The 18,166-nt window shown below is 48.0% G+C and overlaps 1 protein-coding gene and 1 long non-coding RNA gene across 3 annotated transcripts in view; one reads left to right on the forward strand and one right to left on the reverse strand.

The window, feature by feature from the left end:
• Positions 1-18,166, reverse strand: part of VAV1 (vav guanine nucleotide exchange factor 1) — a 49,871-nt gene that overhangs the window by 6,930 nt on the left and 24,775 nt on the right. For both annotated transcript variants that reach the window (XM_077860219.1, XM_077860218.1), the window contains exons 2-23: positions 17,058-17,174; positions 16,486-16,544; positions 16,298-16,366; positions 15,884-15,992; positions 15,700-15,795; positions 14,642-14,710; positions 14,369-14,472; positions 13,691-13,790; positions 12,923-13,018; positions 12,648-12,716; positions 12,283-12,369; positions 12,095-12,180; positions 11,623-11,755; positions 11,182-11,291; positions 10,417-10,518; positions 10,087-10,184; positions 9,977-9,999; positions 9,758-9,803; positions 7,979-8,115; positions 7,583-7,648; positions 4,165-4,196; positions 305-421 (exon numbers count right to left, since the gene is read on the reverse strand). In XM_077860219.1, coding sequence (XP_077716345.1) covers positions 305-421; positions 4,165-4,196; positions 7,583-7,648; positions 7,979-8,115; positions 9,758-9,803; positions 9,977-9,999; positions 10,087-10,184; positions 10,417-10,518; positions 11,182-11,291; positions 11,623-11,755; positions 12,095-12,180; positions 12,283-12,369; positions 12,648-12,716; positions 12,923-13,018; positions 13,691-13,790; positions 14,369-14,472; positions 14,642-14,710; positions 15,700-15,795; positions 15,884-15,992; positions 16,298-16,366; positions 16,486-16,544; positions 17,058-17,174 — 1,925 coding nt within the window. The remainder of the gene's footprint in view (positions 1-304; positions 422-4,164; positions 4,197-7,582; positions 7,649-7,978; positions 8,116-9,757; positions 9,804-9,976; positions 10,000-10,086; positions 10,185-10,416; positions 10,519-11,181; positions 11,292-11,622; positions 11,756-12,094; positions 12,181-12,282; positions 12,370-12,647; positions 12,717-12,922; positions 13,019-13,690; positions 13,791-14,368; positions 14,473-14,641; positions 14,711-15,699; positions 15,796-15,883; positions 15,993-16,297; positions 16,367-16,485; positions 16,545-17,057; positions 17,175-18,166) is intronic.
• Positions 5,638-9,626, forward strand: LOC144290725 (uncharacterized). Its single transcript, XR_013358283.1, has 2 exons — positions 5,638-6,231; positions 7,729-9,626. It is a non-coding gene; the product is annotated as an uncharacterized LOC144290725 (long non-coding RNA).

Raw genomic sequence — 18,166 nt, forward strand, 5'->3', positions numbered from 1 at the left:
CCAGGAAACAAGTCACCATGAGTGAGAAGCTGCACACAACAAACAGGCATGAGTGAAGGGGTCCGCTAGCATTGTGCCCAGAAGGCATTTCCGCCCCTTGCTAGAATGTGCTAAATGCCTTTTGGAGCCTGCCTGGGGGTCATTGTTCTTTCTTGTGGGCTGTCAGTCAACTGAAAGGAATAAGATGGATAAAAACACCCAGGACACTGCAGGGTTTAATAAGAGATGGTTGTCATAACTACATTCCCTTCCTCCCAGGTTCCTGCAGCGCCCAGGTCATAGGGGTCAGGGAGGGAGGAGTTACTTAATGCTGATGGCAAATTCTGCTGTGTCCTTCACCCTCTGCCGCACGAGGAACGTCCCATCTGAGCGGTTGGTGAGGATACTTTCTGCCCCTGAGCGCTCCATGGGGCCGGCGTACCTGTCAAGATACACCAAGGAGAAAGGTCCACACTGCCCCAGTGCCTGGGCCCCCACATGCCATATGGGGGCCGCTCTTCCCCTTCCATCCCTGTGATTTTTAAGTTGGTGACAGTCCCAGGGCAGGCTGCTCCAAGATGAGCCACCTTGGCATGATGGCCATTTTGAGTTAAAAAGTGATCAAAATTTAGCAGATTTAGGAAAAACGTGACATTCCTGTGAAGTGCATTCCTTCCCTCGGATGTCCCACACCCTCATCCCTTTCTTCCTAGTGCAGGATGACATCTGCCTTGTTTTGCTTGACTGTCTTGGAATTTCAGTGTCTGTGTGGATTCCCCAGGCATGCAAAATTAAGTTTGATTTTTTTTTTAAGTTTGATTTTTCTCCTATTAATCTATCTCATGCCAGTTTGATTCTTAGTCCTGCTAGAAGGACCTTGAAGGAGACAGGAATTCTTGTCCTTTGATGCAGAGCAAGCAACTGGTAATCTCCTAAGTAAATGGTCCTCCTGAGTTCTAGGAGTTTGTGCTGGCACATTTTCTGCCTACAATTTATCAGCAGGTCGGTCACAAGTCCTGGAAGCCTGGACTTGAGGTTGGCACCTGAAGTGGGGCAGTCTGGTGGGAACTCAGCCTTAACCTGTGGGGTCTGGTGCCATGTCCAGGTGAGTAGTGTCCAAAATGACCTAAATTGTAGGACACCTGGCTGAGAGGGAAGAATTGCAGAACTGTTTGGGGGTGGGGAAAACCCCACACATTTGGTTGAGAGAGTGAGTATAGAAAAACAGGGTTTTTTTTTTTTTTCCTTAAATCTGGAATTTGACATTGCTTGGATGGACATTTACTGGGTCCCCACTGTCTGCCCCTCTCTGTGACCGCCAGGACAGAAACTGGGTGAGGAGAATGAGACACAAGCACCAGGTACAAACTGTGAAGAGAGAACCCAAACATTCCACCATCAAGATAAGTGATAGCAAAGAGGTACGGAGTGTTTTAATACAATACTTTTAATAATCAAAATGATTGACAAAACAATCATAGAGGGAGTGAGGCACCCACACACACTGCCCCGTGGACGGGCCCTGAACATACAACACTCGGGGCAGGAACTAGACAGAGAAGGACACACGGTACATGATTCCACGTGTGTAAATCATCCAGAATAGGCTCCTCCATGGACAGGAAGGTGTTAGAAGTGGGTGTGGGTGCTGGGAGCCTGGGGGTGACCACTAATGGGGTCAGGCTTTCCTTTGGGGGATGGAATGTTCTGGAGTTATAATGGTGATGGCCACGCAACCTTGCAGATGCCCTAAATGCCAATGGATATGAATATATTTATGCTGTAGACACAAATATGTAACATAGATAATATATATTAGTCATAAATAATACACAATATGGATGATATTTAAGTGTGAATATCAATGTATTATGCTATAAATATAAATATGTAACATATATAATATATACTAATTAAAGGTCATAAGTAATTATAGATGATATATAAAGGTGAACTGAATGTATCTGTGCTGCAAATATAAACAGAACATAAATAATATACATTAATTAGAGGTAATATATAACTATACAGAATACATACATGTAAATATGTAACAGAAATGTAAATATTAATATAAATGCCACTTCAAATGGTTAATTGTATGTTATATGGATTTCAACTCAGTTTTAAAAATTAATGCAAAAAGGGATCCCTGGGTGGCTCAGTGGTTTAGCACCTGCCTTTGGCCCAGGGCACGATCCTGGAGTCCTGGGATCGAGTCCCAAGTCGGGCTCCCGGCATGGAGCCTGCTTCTCCCTCCTCCTGTGTCTCTGCCTCTCTCTCTCTCTCTCTCTCTCTCTCTCTGTCTATCATAAATAAATAAATAAATCTTTAAAAAAATATTTAAAAAATAAATAAATAAAAATAAAAATTAATGCAAAAAAATCCATAGTGAACAAAATGTCAGGGCTTTGAATAAAGACAAGACCTGACTCCGTACTCGGGGTTCCCTGCATCACCTCTTTCTACACCAAGCCCTGTCAGACCCCATCTTTTTTTTTTTTTTCAGACCCCATCTTTATTTACAATTTTGATATTTTGCTTATCATGGATTTTGTTCACCTTGCTTTTTTTTTTTTAATTAAGCAAGCTCTATGCCCAACAAGGGGTTTAAACTCCCCACCCTAAAATAAATAAATAAATAAATAAATAAATAAATAAGTAAATAAATAAATAAATAAATAAATAAATAAAAAATAAACTCCCCACCCTGAGATCAAGGTTGCGTGCTTCCTGACTGAGCCAGCCAGGCACCCCTGTTTGCCTTGCTTTTATTTTAAGTGTTGCATTGAAATATTATGGATCTTGATCCCTGAGTTTTTGAGGGCCCCTTAAATTCTGTGCCTGAAATGAATCACCCAGTGCCAGGCATGATGATGACTGCATCTCAGCAGGGGAGGGCAGAGATGGGGTTTGAATCCTGGCTCTGCCACTTGGTTGCTCTGTGACCTCAGGAACTGATTTTGCCACTCAGAGACCTAATTTCCTCTTCTGAAAAGAGGAAGCTAAAACTGCCCCCATGGAGTAACATTTCTGACCCCTGGCAGTAACGCAGCTGATGTACCTCGTATGCGGTTGGCGCTGGGGAAATGTGAGCATCATTACGCCCCTTGTGTTACTATGACTTTTGAGGGGCAGTAAAGTCTGGCTCTGGAGTCAAGCAGGTAGGTTCCATCTAATCTCCGTCATTTCCTCACTGTGTGACACTGAACAAATCACTTCCCCTCCCTAAGCCTTGGTTTCCCCCTTCTTTGCCAAAAGGGAGGAAGAAGAGCAAAGAGCTATTATGAGAATTCAAAGTGCTCATCAAAGTGCTGACATGGCAGTCATACAAACAATCCCGTATGACATCATCTAAGATGCCAGCAATCATAAAATGCACTGTTCTTTCACGGGCCATTGTGAAATAAAAACTCCTACCCATAAAATGAAGCAGAAGACTGATCTTCCACTGGTGGTAAAAGCCATTCCAATGTTAGAGATGTTAAAATATTTCTTTAAAAATGTGCATTTTAGAATTGATGGAATGTAGTCATAATAAGATGGTCACAATAATAACAGAGCTAATCTAATTGCAGAAAATAAAGTGCTTACTGTGTGCCAGGCATGGGACTAAGAATTTGACAGGGAACAGCCCATGGAAGCCTTATAACAACCCTATAAAGTAGATGTTGGTATTAATCTATTTTCCAGAAAGGAAAGCTGAAGCCCAGAGAGGTTGAGTTACTGGCCCAAGGTCACATAGCTGGGAAATGTTGGACTCACCATTTGAACCCAGGTCAGAAGCAACACTGACTTCTGGGCTCCAGAAGCAACACTGTAAACCTCCACCCCTCACTGTTCTACCTACAATAAGTGTTCAAAAACAGGAAGGAGGGGCTGCTGTTACCATCTCCACCATCATTTTCCTTCCAGTGAGACCCTAACGTCCCAAAGTCAGGGAGCCTCTTTTGTTTTTCTAGCCCCTTAGCAGCCCTGGGTACAGGGCTCAATCTAGCAGTTAATACCCCAGAGTTCAAAAAATGAATAACCGGTTGGTTTAGAGGCCCCTTCAAACCCAACCTCGGAACACCCTCAGAGGTCTCAAGTTGAAAATAAGTTCTGTATGTTGGCAAATTGAACACCAATAAAAAATAAATTTATTATTAAAAAAAGAAAAAGAAAAAGAAAAGTAGTTCTACTCACCAGAGATGAACAGACAGGTCCTGAGGGGGACCCTAGGGACACAGACAGAGATTGGGACTTAGGATAAAGAGCCCAGGTTGGCAACAGACTGCAGAGCACTCCATTAATTCACTGTCATTTACTATCATTCATTCCACCATCCTTTCCTGAATGCCAGGCACTGTGCTTTTCACTAAAGATGCAGCCTCAGCATCTTGTGGGAGAGACTAGTCCACTTCCAACAGGGACTGTCCAGCCACCTGTTTTAGCATAACCCTCAAGCCAAGAATGGGTTTCATATTTTTAAATGGTTACCAAAATTAAAGGAAGAATAATATTGCCTGGCATGGGAAGATGGGATGAAATTCACATGCCAAGGTCCATAAATTCAGTCGCTATTGGAACATGGTCACACCCTCTCATTTACACACTGTGGCTGCTCTTGAACTACTCTGGCAGAGGTGAGAAGTCACAAAGAGAGCCTGTGACCTGTAAAGATGAGAATCTATATTATCTGTCTATTTACAGAAAGCTCAACCCGTAGTGTGAATAAATGCAAAGGTGCTCACTTCCACCACATTAGGATGGTTACTGTAAAGAAAACAAAACAAACAAAACAAAAAGAGAAGATAGCAAGTGTTGGCAAGGATATAGGGAAATTGGAAATCTTGTATTACTGGCAGAAATGTAAAATGGTACCACCGCTATGGAAAACAGATGGTAGTTCCCCAAAAACTAAAAATAAAATCACCATATGACCCTGCAATTCCTTTTCTGGGTATCCACCCAAGGGAATTAAAAACAGGGGTTCAAAGAGATATTTATACATCCATGTTCATGGCAACATTATCCATGTTAGCCAAAAGGTATGTGTCCATCAAGAGATGAACAGGTTAACAAAATGTGGTGTGTACACACAATGGAATATTGTTCAGCCTTAAAGACAGAAGGACATTCAGACACTTGCTACAACCTGGATGAACCTTGAGACATTATGCTCAGTGCATAAAAAATGAATTTATTAAAAAAATAATTTAAAAAAAAAGGAAAAGCCATTCTCAAAAGGACCAATTCCAGTTATCTGAGGTTCCTAGAGGAGTCAAAGCCATAGAGACAAAAAGTAGATAGTGGGATCCAGGGGCTGAGGGAAGGGGTGGGGAGTTTAATGTTTCACAGGGACAGAGTCTCAGCTTTGCAAGATGAAAAGAGTTCTGGAATTGGATGGTGGGGTTGGTTATATAACAGTGTGAATATACCTAATGCCACCAAACTGTACACTTAAAAATGGTTAAAATGGTAAATTCTCTGTTATGTGTGTTTTACCATAATTTAAAAATAGTAACAATAAAAAGAATGAGGAATAACCTACCTCATTGCAAAACATCACCCCAAAAGAAAATCCATACCTATCACCCATTAAACCTTCCACCGTTATTCCTTCCACCTCCTGGGAGTATCTGGGAACTCTTTTTTTTTTTTCTGGGAACTCTTAATTTGCTTTCTTTCCCTGCAGATTTACCTATTTTAGATATTTCATGTAAATGAAATGATTGCAGAATGTACTAAATGCCACTGAAGTGTGCACTTTAAAATGGTTAATTTTATGTTTTTCAAATTTCACCTCATTTTTTAAAGAGAAAAAAAGAATGAAATGTTCTATGTACAGTAGTATGGAAAGGTCCCAAGATATATTAAGGGAAGGGGGCTGCAAAACAGTGAGTGTGAAATCCTTTGAACAAATCATGGGGGAAATGAGAATCCGTATTTGTATCCACTTGTATGTACATTAAGAAACTCCATGAGGCACACAGAAAACAAATAACAGTTGTAAGGTAGGTGGTGCCAGGAGGATGGAATCCTTGAGTAGAAAGGGGAATTGTCATTTTTTCTATCTTTTTTCTGAGCCTTCATTGTAATGGGAGAGGAGGAGGCTAGGATGCGTGTAGCTTTAAAAAGGCAGTACATTTCGGAGGCAGAAATTGGAGAGATGCCCAGATCTCGGCTTTTGAATGCCATGTCCCACTGAAAGGACCAGAGCTCCTTGGGGGGAAATGGTTGATTCCAAGACTGGGGCATGGAAAGTACAAGGTAAGTCTGGTATTATGCCAGAAAATAAGGAAGAGCTCAGAGAATAATAGGGATATATTAAAAGGACAGATAGGGCTTTCATTGGCCAAAAGTGGGACAATTTTAAAGAATCCATGAGCATTCCTGAGATATGTGCATACAAACCTGATTGATTAGCAGATAGACAGATACCCAGCTACACAGATACATAGATGCTTGATACATAGATCAATGCATAAATGATTAATGGATACACAGAGACACAGGTAGATACCTAGATGATCATTAGATACATAGATAACTGATAGTAGGTAGGTTGATTGATTAGGAGATAGCTCATCCTTACAGTAGAACATCTGCTAAAAAACTTGGACAGAATGATAGAGTTGGATATGCATAATGTAGCTTCACAGCAGAGAAACCCAGAAGACCCAGGCCAAAAAAGAAAAAAAAATCACTAAAAGATAGTTGGAGGGGGGGGGTTGTCAAAACTTAAATATGGACAATAGATTAAATCATAGCATAATCTCAATGTCAAGTGTCAAATTCATGATTGTTAAAATCATGCTATGGTAATGTAAGAAAAAGTTCTTGTTCTTAGGAGGTATTTAGGGATTAAAGGAAAATATGTCTGTAAACCACCTTTTAAATATCTTCATAAAAAATAATATGAATTTCTAAAATAAAATGTGCAGAGAAAGAGCAAATGAAAGAGCAAACGGGACAAAATGCTGACAGCTGGTGGATCTGGGAAAAGGCTATTTGGAGTTTTTTGCATTATTCTAGCAACCATTCTGGAAGTCTGAAATGATATCAAAATTAACAAAAATGATACAAAAGCAACAAAACAGGAGAGAGTTTCCCTCTGCAGGTTCCTGTTTGGGCTGTGAAGCAGCCAGAAGAGCATCTGTGGTGAGGGAGGGAGGTCTGGGGAGAGTGGGAAAGATGTGAGGTCACTGTAAGGTGAGGGGGTCAGGCCAGCAGAGGACTGCTGAAAAATAGGCCAGGCACAGTGTGAGCAGGTGTGTCCACAGGAGCTGGGCCAGGAGGCATGGGTGGCCGGCTCCTGGCGAGACAACATTCACTGCCTCTGAAGGAAGCCAGGGACTGGCCAGGCCTCTGAGCCCCTGCTCCTTCTCCTTTACAAGGGCGAGGACTTTCATACAAGAATCAAGGGAGAAAGGACTGGTCATCATTCTGCACGTGGCCCCTACTCTGGGTTCAGGTTTGGCAGAATGTGGACTTCAGGAATGACCTTACCATGATGGGCAGCCCTTCCCTATCTCAGCAGTGTCACCCCAAGCCTTCTTGCCCTCACACGACCCTTTCTGGAACCCCTTGCCCTCACTCCATCCCGATCTCAGGCACTCACATGCACGTAGGGCTTGACTCTGTTACAGGGAAACCAGCCAACTTCATTGGTAGCCGTGTTTCTGCCCTAAAAGGCCAGGAGGGAAAGACATGGACAGAGAGGTTATAGGCATTCATGCTTGTGTGTGTGCTGAACTTTCTACCCAGTGGCCACGCTGTCTGTCCATCTATCTCGCTGTGACCTGCATGACCCACGGAGTGCCAGCCAGTATCAACTTCCTGGGAAGATGGCCAGCTCGGAAGAGCCGATCCAGTCCTAGATATCCCCATGTATATCACCCTCCCCAGATGCCTCCTCCAGACCAGCCTCTCCTGCCAGCGTCACTTCCCAGGACTGCCTGCACCCATGGCCCCACATTCAGGTCCTTCTCCATCAATCCTACGGCTCAGCCTGTACCTCCCACCAGTTCTGTTCGGCCTCAGCCTTGGTGAGCTCCACGATGTCTCCAGGGTTGAGCCGTAGAAAAGGTCCAAAGGCTCCAGGGGGTGGAGGAAGCCCATAGTACTCCTGACACACCTCCATCTTGGGCAGACCTGGAGGGGAGGGATGGTGGTGGCTTGGTGTGGTTAGTAGTGGTCAGGGATTTTCAAACCTGAGTCTCAAGGCCCACCAGGATGGTGAAAACTAGAGGCTGACAGCACCAGGTGGTGGTGAGGAGGTGGAGCACCTGAAATTCTATGTTGCTGCTGGGAGTCCACTTTGGACAGCAGTCTGGCAATATCTCTCCAAAGCTAAATAGATGTCCACCTTGTGATCTGATAATTTGACTCTGGCATATGTGACCAAGAGAAACAAATGCTCATGTCCACCAAAAGTTCTAGACAAGCTTACTTCACAAGAACCAAAATCTGGCAATGACCCAATGTCCTCAATAAAATAGATACACTGAGTGTGATATAATCATGCAATGGAATCCTAGACAGCAGTGACCAAACTGAGTCTCATTGACATGACACTTGACTCAAGAAGCCAGATGCAGAAAGAGGACATACCACATGAGTCCATTTTTATGAAGTTCAAAGAAAGGCAAAACTCATCTATGGTGACAGAGGTCTAAGAGTGGTCCCCTCTGAGGGCCAGGTGGGTACTGACCAGCAGCACTGGAAACTTTCTGTGTGGTGGAGATATTCAATAGTGCAGTCCGGTAGGACAATCACTGGCCAGAGGTGGCTATCTGTCCCCCAACACTGGTCTGAGAGTTTCCGGAGGACAAGCAGCACAGCTCTTTTAGCTGTTTGCCCCAGACGACTTCTACAGTAGATGCTAAACACAAATAACCCATCCCTGGTGTAATTCCACAAAATTCGTTAACATAAGAATGAGTCTAGCCTCTCCCCTCTGCCATTGAGCTAAAAAGAATCCATGTCCTCCACTTCCCCATCCTCCTGGTGGAGGGCACTTTGCTGAGACCAAATATCATAATCAGATTCTGTGGCGTGGCATCAAGAGGAAAGGAGGTGAGAACTATCAGAGGCGTGCCTAGTTGACTAAGGCTAGAGAAGGCATCTGTCAGAGAGTAAGAGAAAAGAGGCAGTGGATAAGAAAAGTGGATGGTAAGAGAAAGAGCATCTTTAAAAAAAAAAAAAAAGGATTTATTTTTTGAGAGAGAGGGAGAGTAAGAAGGAGCGGCAGAGGGATACAGAGAGAATCCCAAGCAGACTCCCCGCTGAGTGTGGAGCCCGACATGGGGCACAGCCTCATGACCCGGAGACCATGACCTGAGCTGAAACCAAGAGTTGGATGCTTAACCGATTGAGCCAGTCAGGTGCCCCAAGAAAACACATCTTAAGGACTGTTATTATCAATGCATTCTTTTCCAAGCACTTGAGCAAAGCAAGTAAAGAATCTAAGTTAGTTATTTTTAAATTCCTTTCAGGGAGACGCCTGGGAGGCTCAGGGTTGAGCGTCTGTCTTTGGCTCAGGGCATGATCCTGGTCCAGGGATTGAGTCCTGCATTGGGCTCCCTGTGAGGAGCCTGCATCTCCCTCTGCCTACGTCTCTGCCGATCTCTCTGTGTCAAATAAATAAATAAATAAATCTTAAATTCCTTTCGAGTTTCTAGGACTAGAACAAATGGATCACAGCTTTATAAGCAGCACATTATGTGGTTGATAATACAATTGTTGAGATCTGAGGCAAAGACCAGATTTCCTCCCGCCCCACACCTGGACTCACCCAGCTCATTCCTCTTTTTGTCCTGAGCCCGGCGATGTGGCTTATCCTGGAGGGAGAGACCAAGAAAGCAAGTGTGGATACCTAGGCCCAGCCTGGGACTTCCTCAACCCCTATGGGGGCACCCAGCAAAGGGCCATGCCCACTGCTGGGGTCTCCTGGGTCACCCCTCATTATCCCCCATGATTTTCCATGCAGAGAAAGGAGCATGGGGGGTCTCACCTTTTTCATAGTTCCTGAAAAATCTATGGGAGAGAAAAGGAAGTAGCTAAGATGGGAAATCCCCCCACGCAGAACCAAGCCGACTCCCACCCTTTCTCCCACTGGTATACCTTGCCCATGTCGGCCACACGGAGGGACCCTTCCCAGACACTCCTTGTGTGCAGGTGCCCGGCACCGATGACAACGGTAGCCCTGATAGAAGGTGCCTCTGAGACACAAAGGCGAGATAAAGCAAAGTCAATGATGTTGAACAGACACAGCCAATCATTTTGCCAAGGGTCCCCTTGGGTTCTCTTTAGGGCAGCAGAGACATGGGGAAGCCAAAGCTCAAAGGAGAGCCTCCTGCCTTCCAACTCAGGGGGAAGATGGCCAGAGGAGCCCTTCTAAGGAAGAAAAGATACCCAAACCCAGGCCCCAGGCCCATCCTCCCAGACTCCCACCTCAGCAGCATCTGGCAAGCCTTGCACGACGTGGTCTCCTCAAAGGAGAACATCTGGAAGTCATGCCCATTGGCAGTAGCGTTCTCGGGGTAGATGTTGGAGCTGGAGAGGGGAGAGAATTCCATGCAATGGAATAGTATTCAGCACACAAGGGAATGAAGTACAGACACGTGCTGCCACTTGGACGCATCCATGCAGCCGTATTGGATATGCTGCCCAAAGCATATTGTGCCTCTCGGTCTGCCCACCGATGGGCATTAGGGCCGTTGCCATGTTTTAGCTATTGTGAATAGTGCTGCTATGAACATGGGTGGAGACTATAAAGCAAATTGGTTGTCAGGGGCTGGTGTTGGGGGGTGGGGGATGGGGAGTGATGGCTTCATGGCTGCAGGGTTTCCTTTTGGGGGATGAAAATGCTCTGGAACTTGACAGAGGTGACGATTGCACAACACTGTAATGTACTAAATGCCACTGAGTCATATGCTTGAAAAAGCTAAATTTTTGTTACATAAATTTCACCCCAAGAAGAGAAAGAAAAGGAAGGAGGAAGAAGATGAGTCTGTCCAGGCTGGTGGCTGAAGCTCACACAGAACCTTGGCTTTCTGAGCATGCAGACAGCATCAAAAGCCTATCCCTCCCAGTTTCCAGATGAGGAAACTGAGGTTCACGGTGGCCCTACAGAGCGGAGCACAGAATTGCCTCTCAGCCTCTGCCCGCATGTAGAGTCTTCTGAGGACAGGAGGATGGAGGAGGAAGGGATCTCACATGGCCATCTCGAACTGCTCCATCCACTTCTTCTTCAGTTCTCGTGTCTTGAAGAACAGCTCATAGCCCTGGACACCTTGGTCCTCGATCAGGAGAAACATATGAGTCCACTGCAGGGAAGCAGAGCTCAAAATGAAGGCACCCACTCTGCAGAGGGGGGACCACATGCCCCCTTTACCCCTACTCCTGTGGGGAGAAGAGGGTCAGGCCTATAACAGCCTCTCTACCCCCAGGAGAACCAGGCACAGGTACCTGCGTATGGGTCTGCCCAGGAGAACCAAATACACATCCATAAATCTAAAATCACACACACACACACACACACACACACACACACACACACACACACACATACTGGAATTCTAAAGGTCAAGGGGGGAGGCTTGGGCTGCACTAGGGCTTCCCACCACTGGGGATCCCAGTTTCGGCCTCAGAACACACCTTCTTGTTTTCTCGCTCCCCAGAGGAGTCATCTCGAACCTGGAAGCTATGCAGGTTCACAAAGTCCTTGAGGTCGTAAGAGTCCCCTCGGCGCTTACAGATGAGAAGAGCTTTGTCGAGCAGGAAGGCGTACCTGAGAGCGGCTGGGTCAGGTGCCTTGTCTGGCTCCCCCCAGGGGTCCCCACCAGCTCCCCACTCGCTCGATCTCCTCCACCATCCAGGCCCCACCCTGCTGTCCATCTAGGGTTCCTGCTCTTCTCTTCTTAGGCCAACTTGGCAGTGCCCCCCTGTCTATCCATCCTGACTTCACCCATAAGATCCATATTGGTCCCAGCACCTGTTGGTCTTGGCTCTACACACACGTCCACGTTGGTCCTGCCGTTTGTCCATCTAGGCTCCACCCCCTGGTATAACTAGAAATCTGGCCCTGCCTCTGCCCAGGCTCTACCCTATATCTGTTGGCTCTGCCCACCTGTCCATCTTGGAGCGCCGCTCCACTGAGGTGATCTTGAGCTCCCCATCAATCTTCGGCCGGCCATAGTGGGCCAGAGACTGGTCCTATGCAGCAGGAAGGGGGTCTAGCAAGGGGCCACCAAGGAAGATACCACATACCCTCCCCTCATGGCCACACACCTGGCTATCCCTGCCCTACCCCCTCACCAGGTTCTCGATGGACAGCTGGAAGTTGGTGATCTGCCGCAGTGTCTCGTTGTCCCGCTTGACCTCGTTCACACACTGTGCCAGGTCCTGAGGGTAGAATGAGGGTATGCCTAGACACTGCCTCTCCAGCCCACCCAGTCCCCTACCTGGCTGGGGATAGGAGGTCAGCCCCTCCACTCAGGAGGTATAGAGAGGTATAAAGAGGGTATCCCCAGCATGTCCTGTCCCCAAGGGGAAGGCTGGGAATCACTCACTGGGTCACGTAGGCATGTCACTGTTGGTGAGAGGAGGGTTGCCTGTGGGTGTGACTGTGTGCCTGGGCTGCACTGCCTTGAAGGCATATGTACCTGTGCGTGAACACTCACCCTCATGGCATCCAAAGCCAGCCGCAGGTTCTCCTTCTCTACTGCATCCTGCGTGTGTTTGACCAGCTCCTGCATGACCCACAGAGACAGACATCTTCATGACCTGGGCCTGCCCTCTCCTCTTGGGATCCCTCCACACAAGCCTGGCCTCCCAGATTCGTCCTTCCTCCCAGAGGGTCCTAGGGCTCAGCCCCTGGAAGCCAGCTCCACCCCGCTCCTAGGACACAGAGAGGAACAGAGGCCAAGCCCTTGCCTAGGGGCCCCCACTCATGCACCTGGAGAAGGAGGTGGTACTTGAGCACCCGCTGCATGGGTACCATCAGCAGGTCCCGCAACGTGAACCTCCCATTGTTGGCTCGCTGAGAACATTCCTGGGGGGTCAGAGAGGGAGAGAGATGAGCAAGATGAGGTGGAGACAGGTGTTGATTTTTCTAGAACTGGAACCATCATATCTCCCCTGAGGAAATGGTGAAGAATTTCCTGGAAGGCTGGCAAATCCTGCCTGGGGCAGAAGCCCGGGATTCCATCAGCTGAGTGGGGCTGGTGAGGGAGAGAGGGACAGGTCTGCAGGGTCTCCACTCTAGAGACCAATGAGCCTGATGTATGGCACACAAAGGTGGCTCCTTATCATCTCTGCCCTGTCTGTGCTTCCAATGGACACACTGGGCCAGGGTGGGGCTCAGCCCAGGATGAGGGCTCGGTATGAACTTGAAGCTCAGCCTGGACCTGGGGCAGCCCCTGAACTTAGGGCTGGGGATCAGGATGGAGTCAGAGTTCAGTTCAGGGTGAGGACCTCAACCTGGTGTCAGGGCTGAGTGCAGAGTCGGGGTTCAGCTGGGGTCAGGGCTCCGTGCTCCCATCTACCTCCTCCTGCTCCATTTCTCCCACTCACCTGGTCAGTACCTCCCTCCCCAAACCCTCAATGGGCAGGTCTCTGGCTGGGCAGCCACAGAAAGTGGCACCATCAATTCAGTCTCCTCCCCACTGCCCCTGGAGCCTGGGGAGGAGTAAGAGGGTTCCCCAGATGTGGCCCAGGCACCCACCTCCAGCTTCATCTGCACATCTTCCCGGGCTGTGGCCACGCGGTCCAGGTGCTTGCTGGCCGACTCCACCTGGCTGCAGTAGCGGCCGTAGACGAGGAACCTGAGGGAAGGACAGGTGGCCGGGTAATGGTGGCCGGCACCATGGTCAGGCAGATCTGGGTGTCAGTCCAGGCCCCACCTCTTCCCAGATGGGTGATGCTGAGCCTCGGTCTCCCCATCTGTAAAATGGGCATAACAATGGCACCTCCCACAGGGAGCTATTGTAGCGCTGAATGAGACAACGCATAAGAAGCTCTTAGTATTTGGTATATTGTTGCTTCAACGTTCATTCATTTAACCAACACTTACAGGGCACCTACTGTGTGCCAGGCCCTGTGCTAAGCACTTTAGGCATCAATTTATTTAATCCTCACCACGACCTAGGAGGTACGTTCCTGTGCCACACTGATTTGATAGATGTGGCACCAGAGCACAGAGAGGTTAAGTGGTTTCCCAATACTACACAGCCCCAAGAGGCAGAGCTGGGGATTGAACCAGAAATGAGCGGTCCCTTGCCCAGGAGCAAAGAAGGAAAAGCCCTGCCTGTCCAGTAGTCTCTGAGGGCAAGATCTCCCAAATGCCCAGCCTGAGCAGGACAAGGTGACTTCCAGGAGTCAAGGCTGGCCAGCTGGGTCTCACCTCTCCTTGTATTTGATGAAGACCTGGTAGAGAGTGGGCGCAGTCGGGGCGGCCAGAGCTTCCTTCATCTCCTTTAGGAAGTGAGTGTGTACGCGAAGTAGGTCCTACTCGGAAGAAAGGGTAAGACCGGGGCTCAGGAAGCCAAGCAGGAGATGGGTCACCCTCCCACTCTATGTTGCTCAACTCCCAACCCCCACATTCCAGGGACAGGTGAGGCCAGCAGGTTGTCCCCACTGGACAGAAGCCAGGAGGGCTGGGGACTGGCCAGCTCACCTCGATGTTGATGAAGATGATCTCAATGTCTTGAGGTTTGAGGAACCGCTGCAGGGGCTTCATGAAGTGCTGTGGGAGGGGAGAGAAGGGTGAGGGAGGGGCCTCACCCCTCCTGGGAGATGAGGACAAGGAGGCAGAGTCAGAAAGAAACAACAGAAAGAGAGACTAAGAGAGAAAGAGAGATGGAGAATGTTCACACAAACACCTGTACGTGGCTGTTCACAGCAGTTGTTTGTAACAGTCAGAAAGTGAGAACAACCCAAATGTCCATCAGTGGATGAGTGGATAACAAGATGTGGTCCGCCCACACACGGGAATATCAGCCCTGAACAGGAGCGAGCGCCGACATCTGCTGCCCCGTGGAGGGACCCTGAGCTCATGACACTCAGGGAGGGAACCAGAGACAGAAGGCCACACGGTGTGTAGCTCCACGTGTGTGAAATGCCCAGAACAGGCTCGTCCACGGAGATGGTAAGTAGATTAACAGTTGCCAGGGGCCGGGGAAGGATGGGCTTAGGGTGTGATGACTAAAGGGTATGGGTTTTCTTTGGGAGGGATGATGAAAAAGTTCTAAAATTAAATAGTGGTGATGGTTACAAAGCCATGTGAGTAAACCAAAAGCCACTGAGTTGTAGCCATTAAATGAGTGAACTGTACAGTATACTGGGTCCACCTCAATAAAGCTATTGAAAAAGCAATGGCCCAAAGGAAGGGAATAGAAGGTCAGAGAGACGTAACAGAGACACGCAGACAGAGATGAGGGTACAGGAACGGGTACAGACAGGGACAAAGGGGCACACACAGGGAAAGAGAGACAAACAGAGGAAGATGTAAGGAGAGACCTAGAGGGAAAGAGACAGACACAGGAGACAGGATGACAGAGAAAAGCAGAGACAGAGATGAAGAAACACAAAGCGACGGGACAGAGAAGAGCCCCAGGTCCTCTGGGGACACAGTGGCCTCTCAGTGTGGCCCAGAGGCCGCCACACCGGCGGATGTGCACCTGCAGGGCCACCTCCCGCGTATGCGCCTGCCAGGGGCTGGGTTGAGCATCGCACCTGCTGGATGGAGCCCAGCGTGTCCGTGTACTTCTCCTCCGTCTGCTGGATTTCCCGCAAGCAACAGCACCGCTTGTCATACTCCGTCATCTTGGGCTGAGAATGGGGAGCAGAGGTCGGTGTTGGGGTGCATGTATGCACATGCCCAAGTGTCTGCCCAGACGTCATACCCCACCCCACCCACCGGCATGGGCATGGGCTCCGTGCGCATGAGGTCTTCGTAGATCTCGTCACCCTCCGCTTCCTCATTCTCCACGCAGTCATACAGGTCCTCGTCCTCCTCCACCGTGTCACTGCGGGGTATGGAGTCAACCAGGGCCACCGGAGTCCCTAGGCCAGGGACTCCACAGGCCCCTCCCAGATCAGACTCGTGTCCCCTCAGATCCACAGGACAGGGCCATGCCCCCTGGAGGCCCCCCAAAGATAGGGTCACATCCACTCAGAACCCCTAGGGCAGGGCCATATCCTCCCAGACCCCTTAGGGCAGGGCCATATCCTCTCAGACCCCTTAGGGCAGGGGCATGTCCCCTGAAACCCCTTAGAGCAGGACCATGTCCCCTCAGATTCCCAGGGCAGGGTGGTGGTCCCAGACACTCACTCGATCTGGTCAGACAGGCCACTGTAGATGTCTTCATCACCCACACTCTCCTCCTCAGTGGGAAAGGGCCTAGGGGAGCCATAATGGTATGAGCCAGAGGCTTGGGGGCCAGTTGGGAGGGGGACTTCCAGAAGGGGGAGGATTGGGGCCAGATCAACCCAAGGATGCCAGCTCAAATGGTTACTCACATGATCCCCTTATTCTGGGCAATCGGGGTCCAGGACAGAGCAGACAGGGTGTAGATGACCTGTGACAATGGCCATGGCTGCTCAGCAAGCCCCTTGCCCACCCACATGCCAGAACACAGCCTCAGACTCCATCTGAGACTAGATATTATGGTTAGACTCCACATCCCTAGGAGTCTAACTCAGGATTTTCTCCACCTTCCCACTCCTCTGTGTGAGTAGGTCAGGTTCCCCTAAGCACCCACCACTTGATTGCCTTCTTCTATGCAATCCTTATAACCACTCAGAAAGTATAGGATGATATTACTCAGAAAAGAGGGACCTAGGGCTCAGAGAGGCATGGCCACAAACCTGAGGTCACACAGCAAGTAGCGAAGCAGGATTGGAACCCAGTTCCAAAGATTGGAACACACCCCAACCCATGCTCTTTGTATCTGAGGTACCATCTGGTCTGACTTACCTGTTCCTCCCCCAGTAGCCCTTAGCTTTCCCGGTGTAAGTGTTCATGGAAATGGACTAAATCCAATCTTTCAGCTCTATGTGCCCAGTTCATGGGCAGTTCAGCACCAGCTTACCTTCCCAAAATCCTGTACATCGAAGAGGTCAAAGGCCTCAAAGAGTTCACTCCGCTTGAGGCCAAACTTCTCACAGCAGGTAGACAAAAAGGTACGGATGTTCTTAAGGCATAGGAACTGTGAAGAGAGACAGAAATGGGGGTAGAGGAAACATAACAGGACGGGGAGCAGCTGAGCCCTGGGCAGTCTGTCTTGGGGACTGGCAGGGAAGGGGGAAAAGAAGCCATCACCTCCTTCTCAGTAAGCCGCACCCTCTTCTGATAAGGATCAAGCTGTACCTGAAGCTAGATCTACCCTTGAATTCTTCTTTATTAAGGTAAAATTCATATAACATAAAATTAACCATTAACTGATAACAAAACATATTATATACATACAATGGAATATTACTCAGCCAGGAAAAGGGATGAAAGTTTGATTTATGCTACAACATGAATGAACCTTGAAAACATTCTTCCCAGGAAATAAACCAGACACAGAAGGACAATTATTATAGAATTGCACTTATATGAGGTCTCTAGAGTAGGCAAATTCACAGAGAAAGTAGATGGTGGGAGCCAGGCTTTGGAGGAGAGGGTGGGGAGTCAGAATTTCATGGAAACAGAGTTTCCATTGGAGAAGAGGAACAATTTTGGATATAGAATGCCACTGTATTGTACACTTACAAATGGTTAAAGTGATAAATATTCTTTTTTATATATATTGTATTCAAATATTTTATATAAACTTGTATTTATATTTATCAAATATGTATTTATGTCATTTTCTGTATGTATATGTAATGGTAAATACTGTGTATCTTCTACTGAGATAAAGAAAATCTAACCATGGAGCAGCCCCGGTGGCTCAGCAGTTTAGCACCGCCTTTGGCCCAGGGTGGGATCCTGGAGACCCGGGATCGAGTCCCATGTCGGGCTCCCTGCAGGGAGCCTGCTTCTCCCTCCACCTGTGTCTCTGCCTCTCTCTATATATATATATGTCTCTCATGAGTAAATAAATTTAAAAATCTTTTAAAAAATCTAACTACGAACCATTTAAAGTGTACACTTGGGTGACATTTAGCACATTCACCATGTCCTGCAATGAACACCTCATCTAGATCCAAGATG

Source organism: Canis aureus, chromosome 19, assembly GCF_053574225.1.
Source record: "Canis aureus isolate CA01 chromosome 19, VMU_Caureus_v.1.0, whole genome shotgun sequence".
Taxonomy (NCBI): Eukaryota; Metazoa; Chordata; class Mammalia; order Carnivora; family Canidae; genus Canis; species Canis aureus.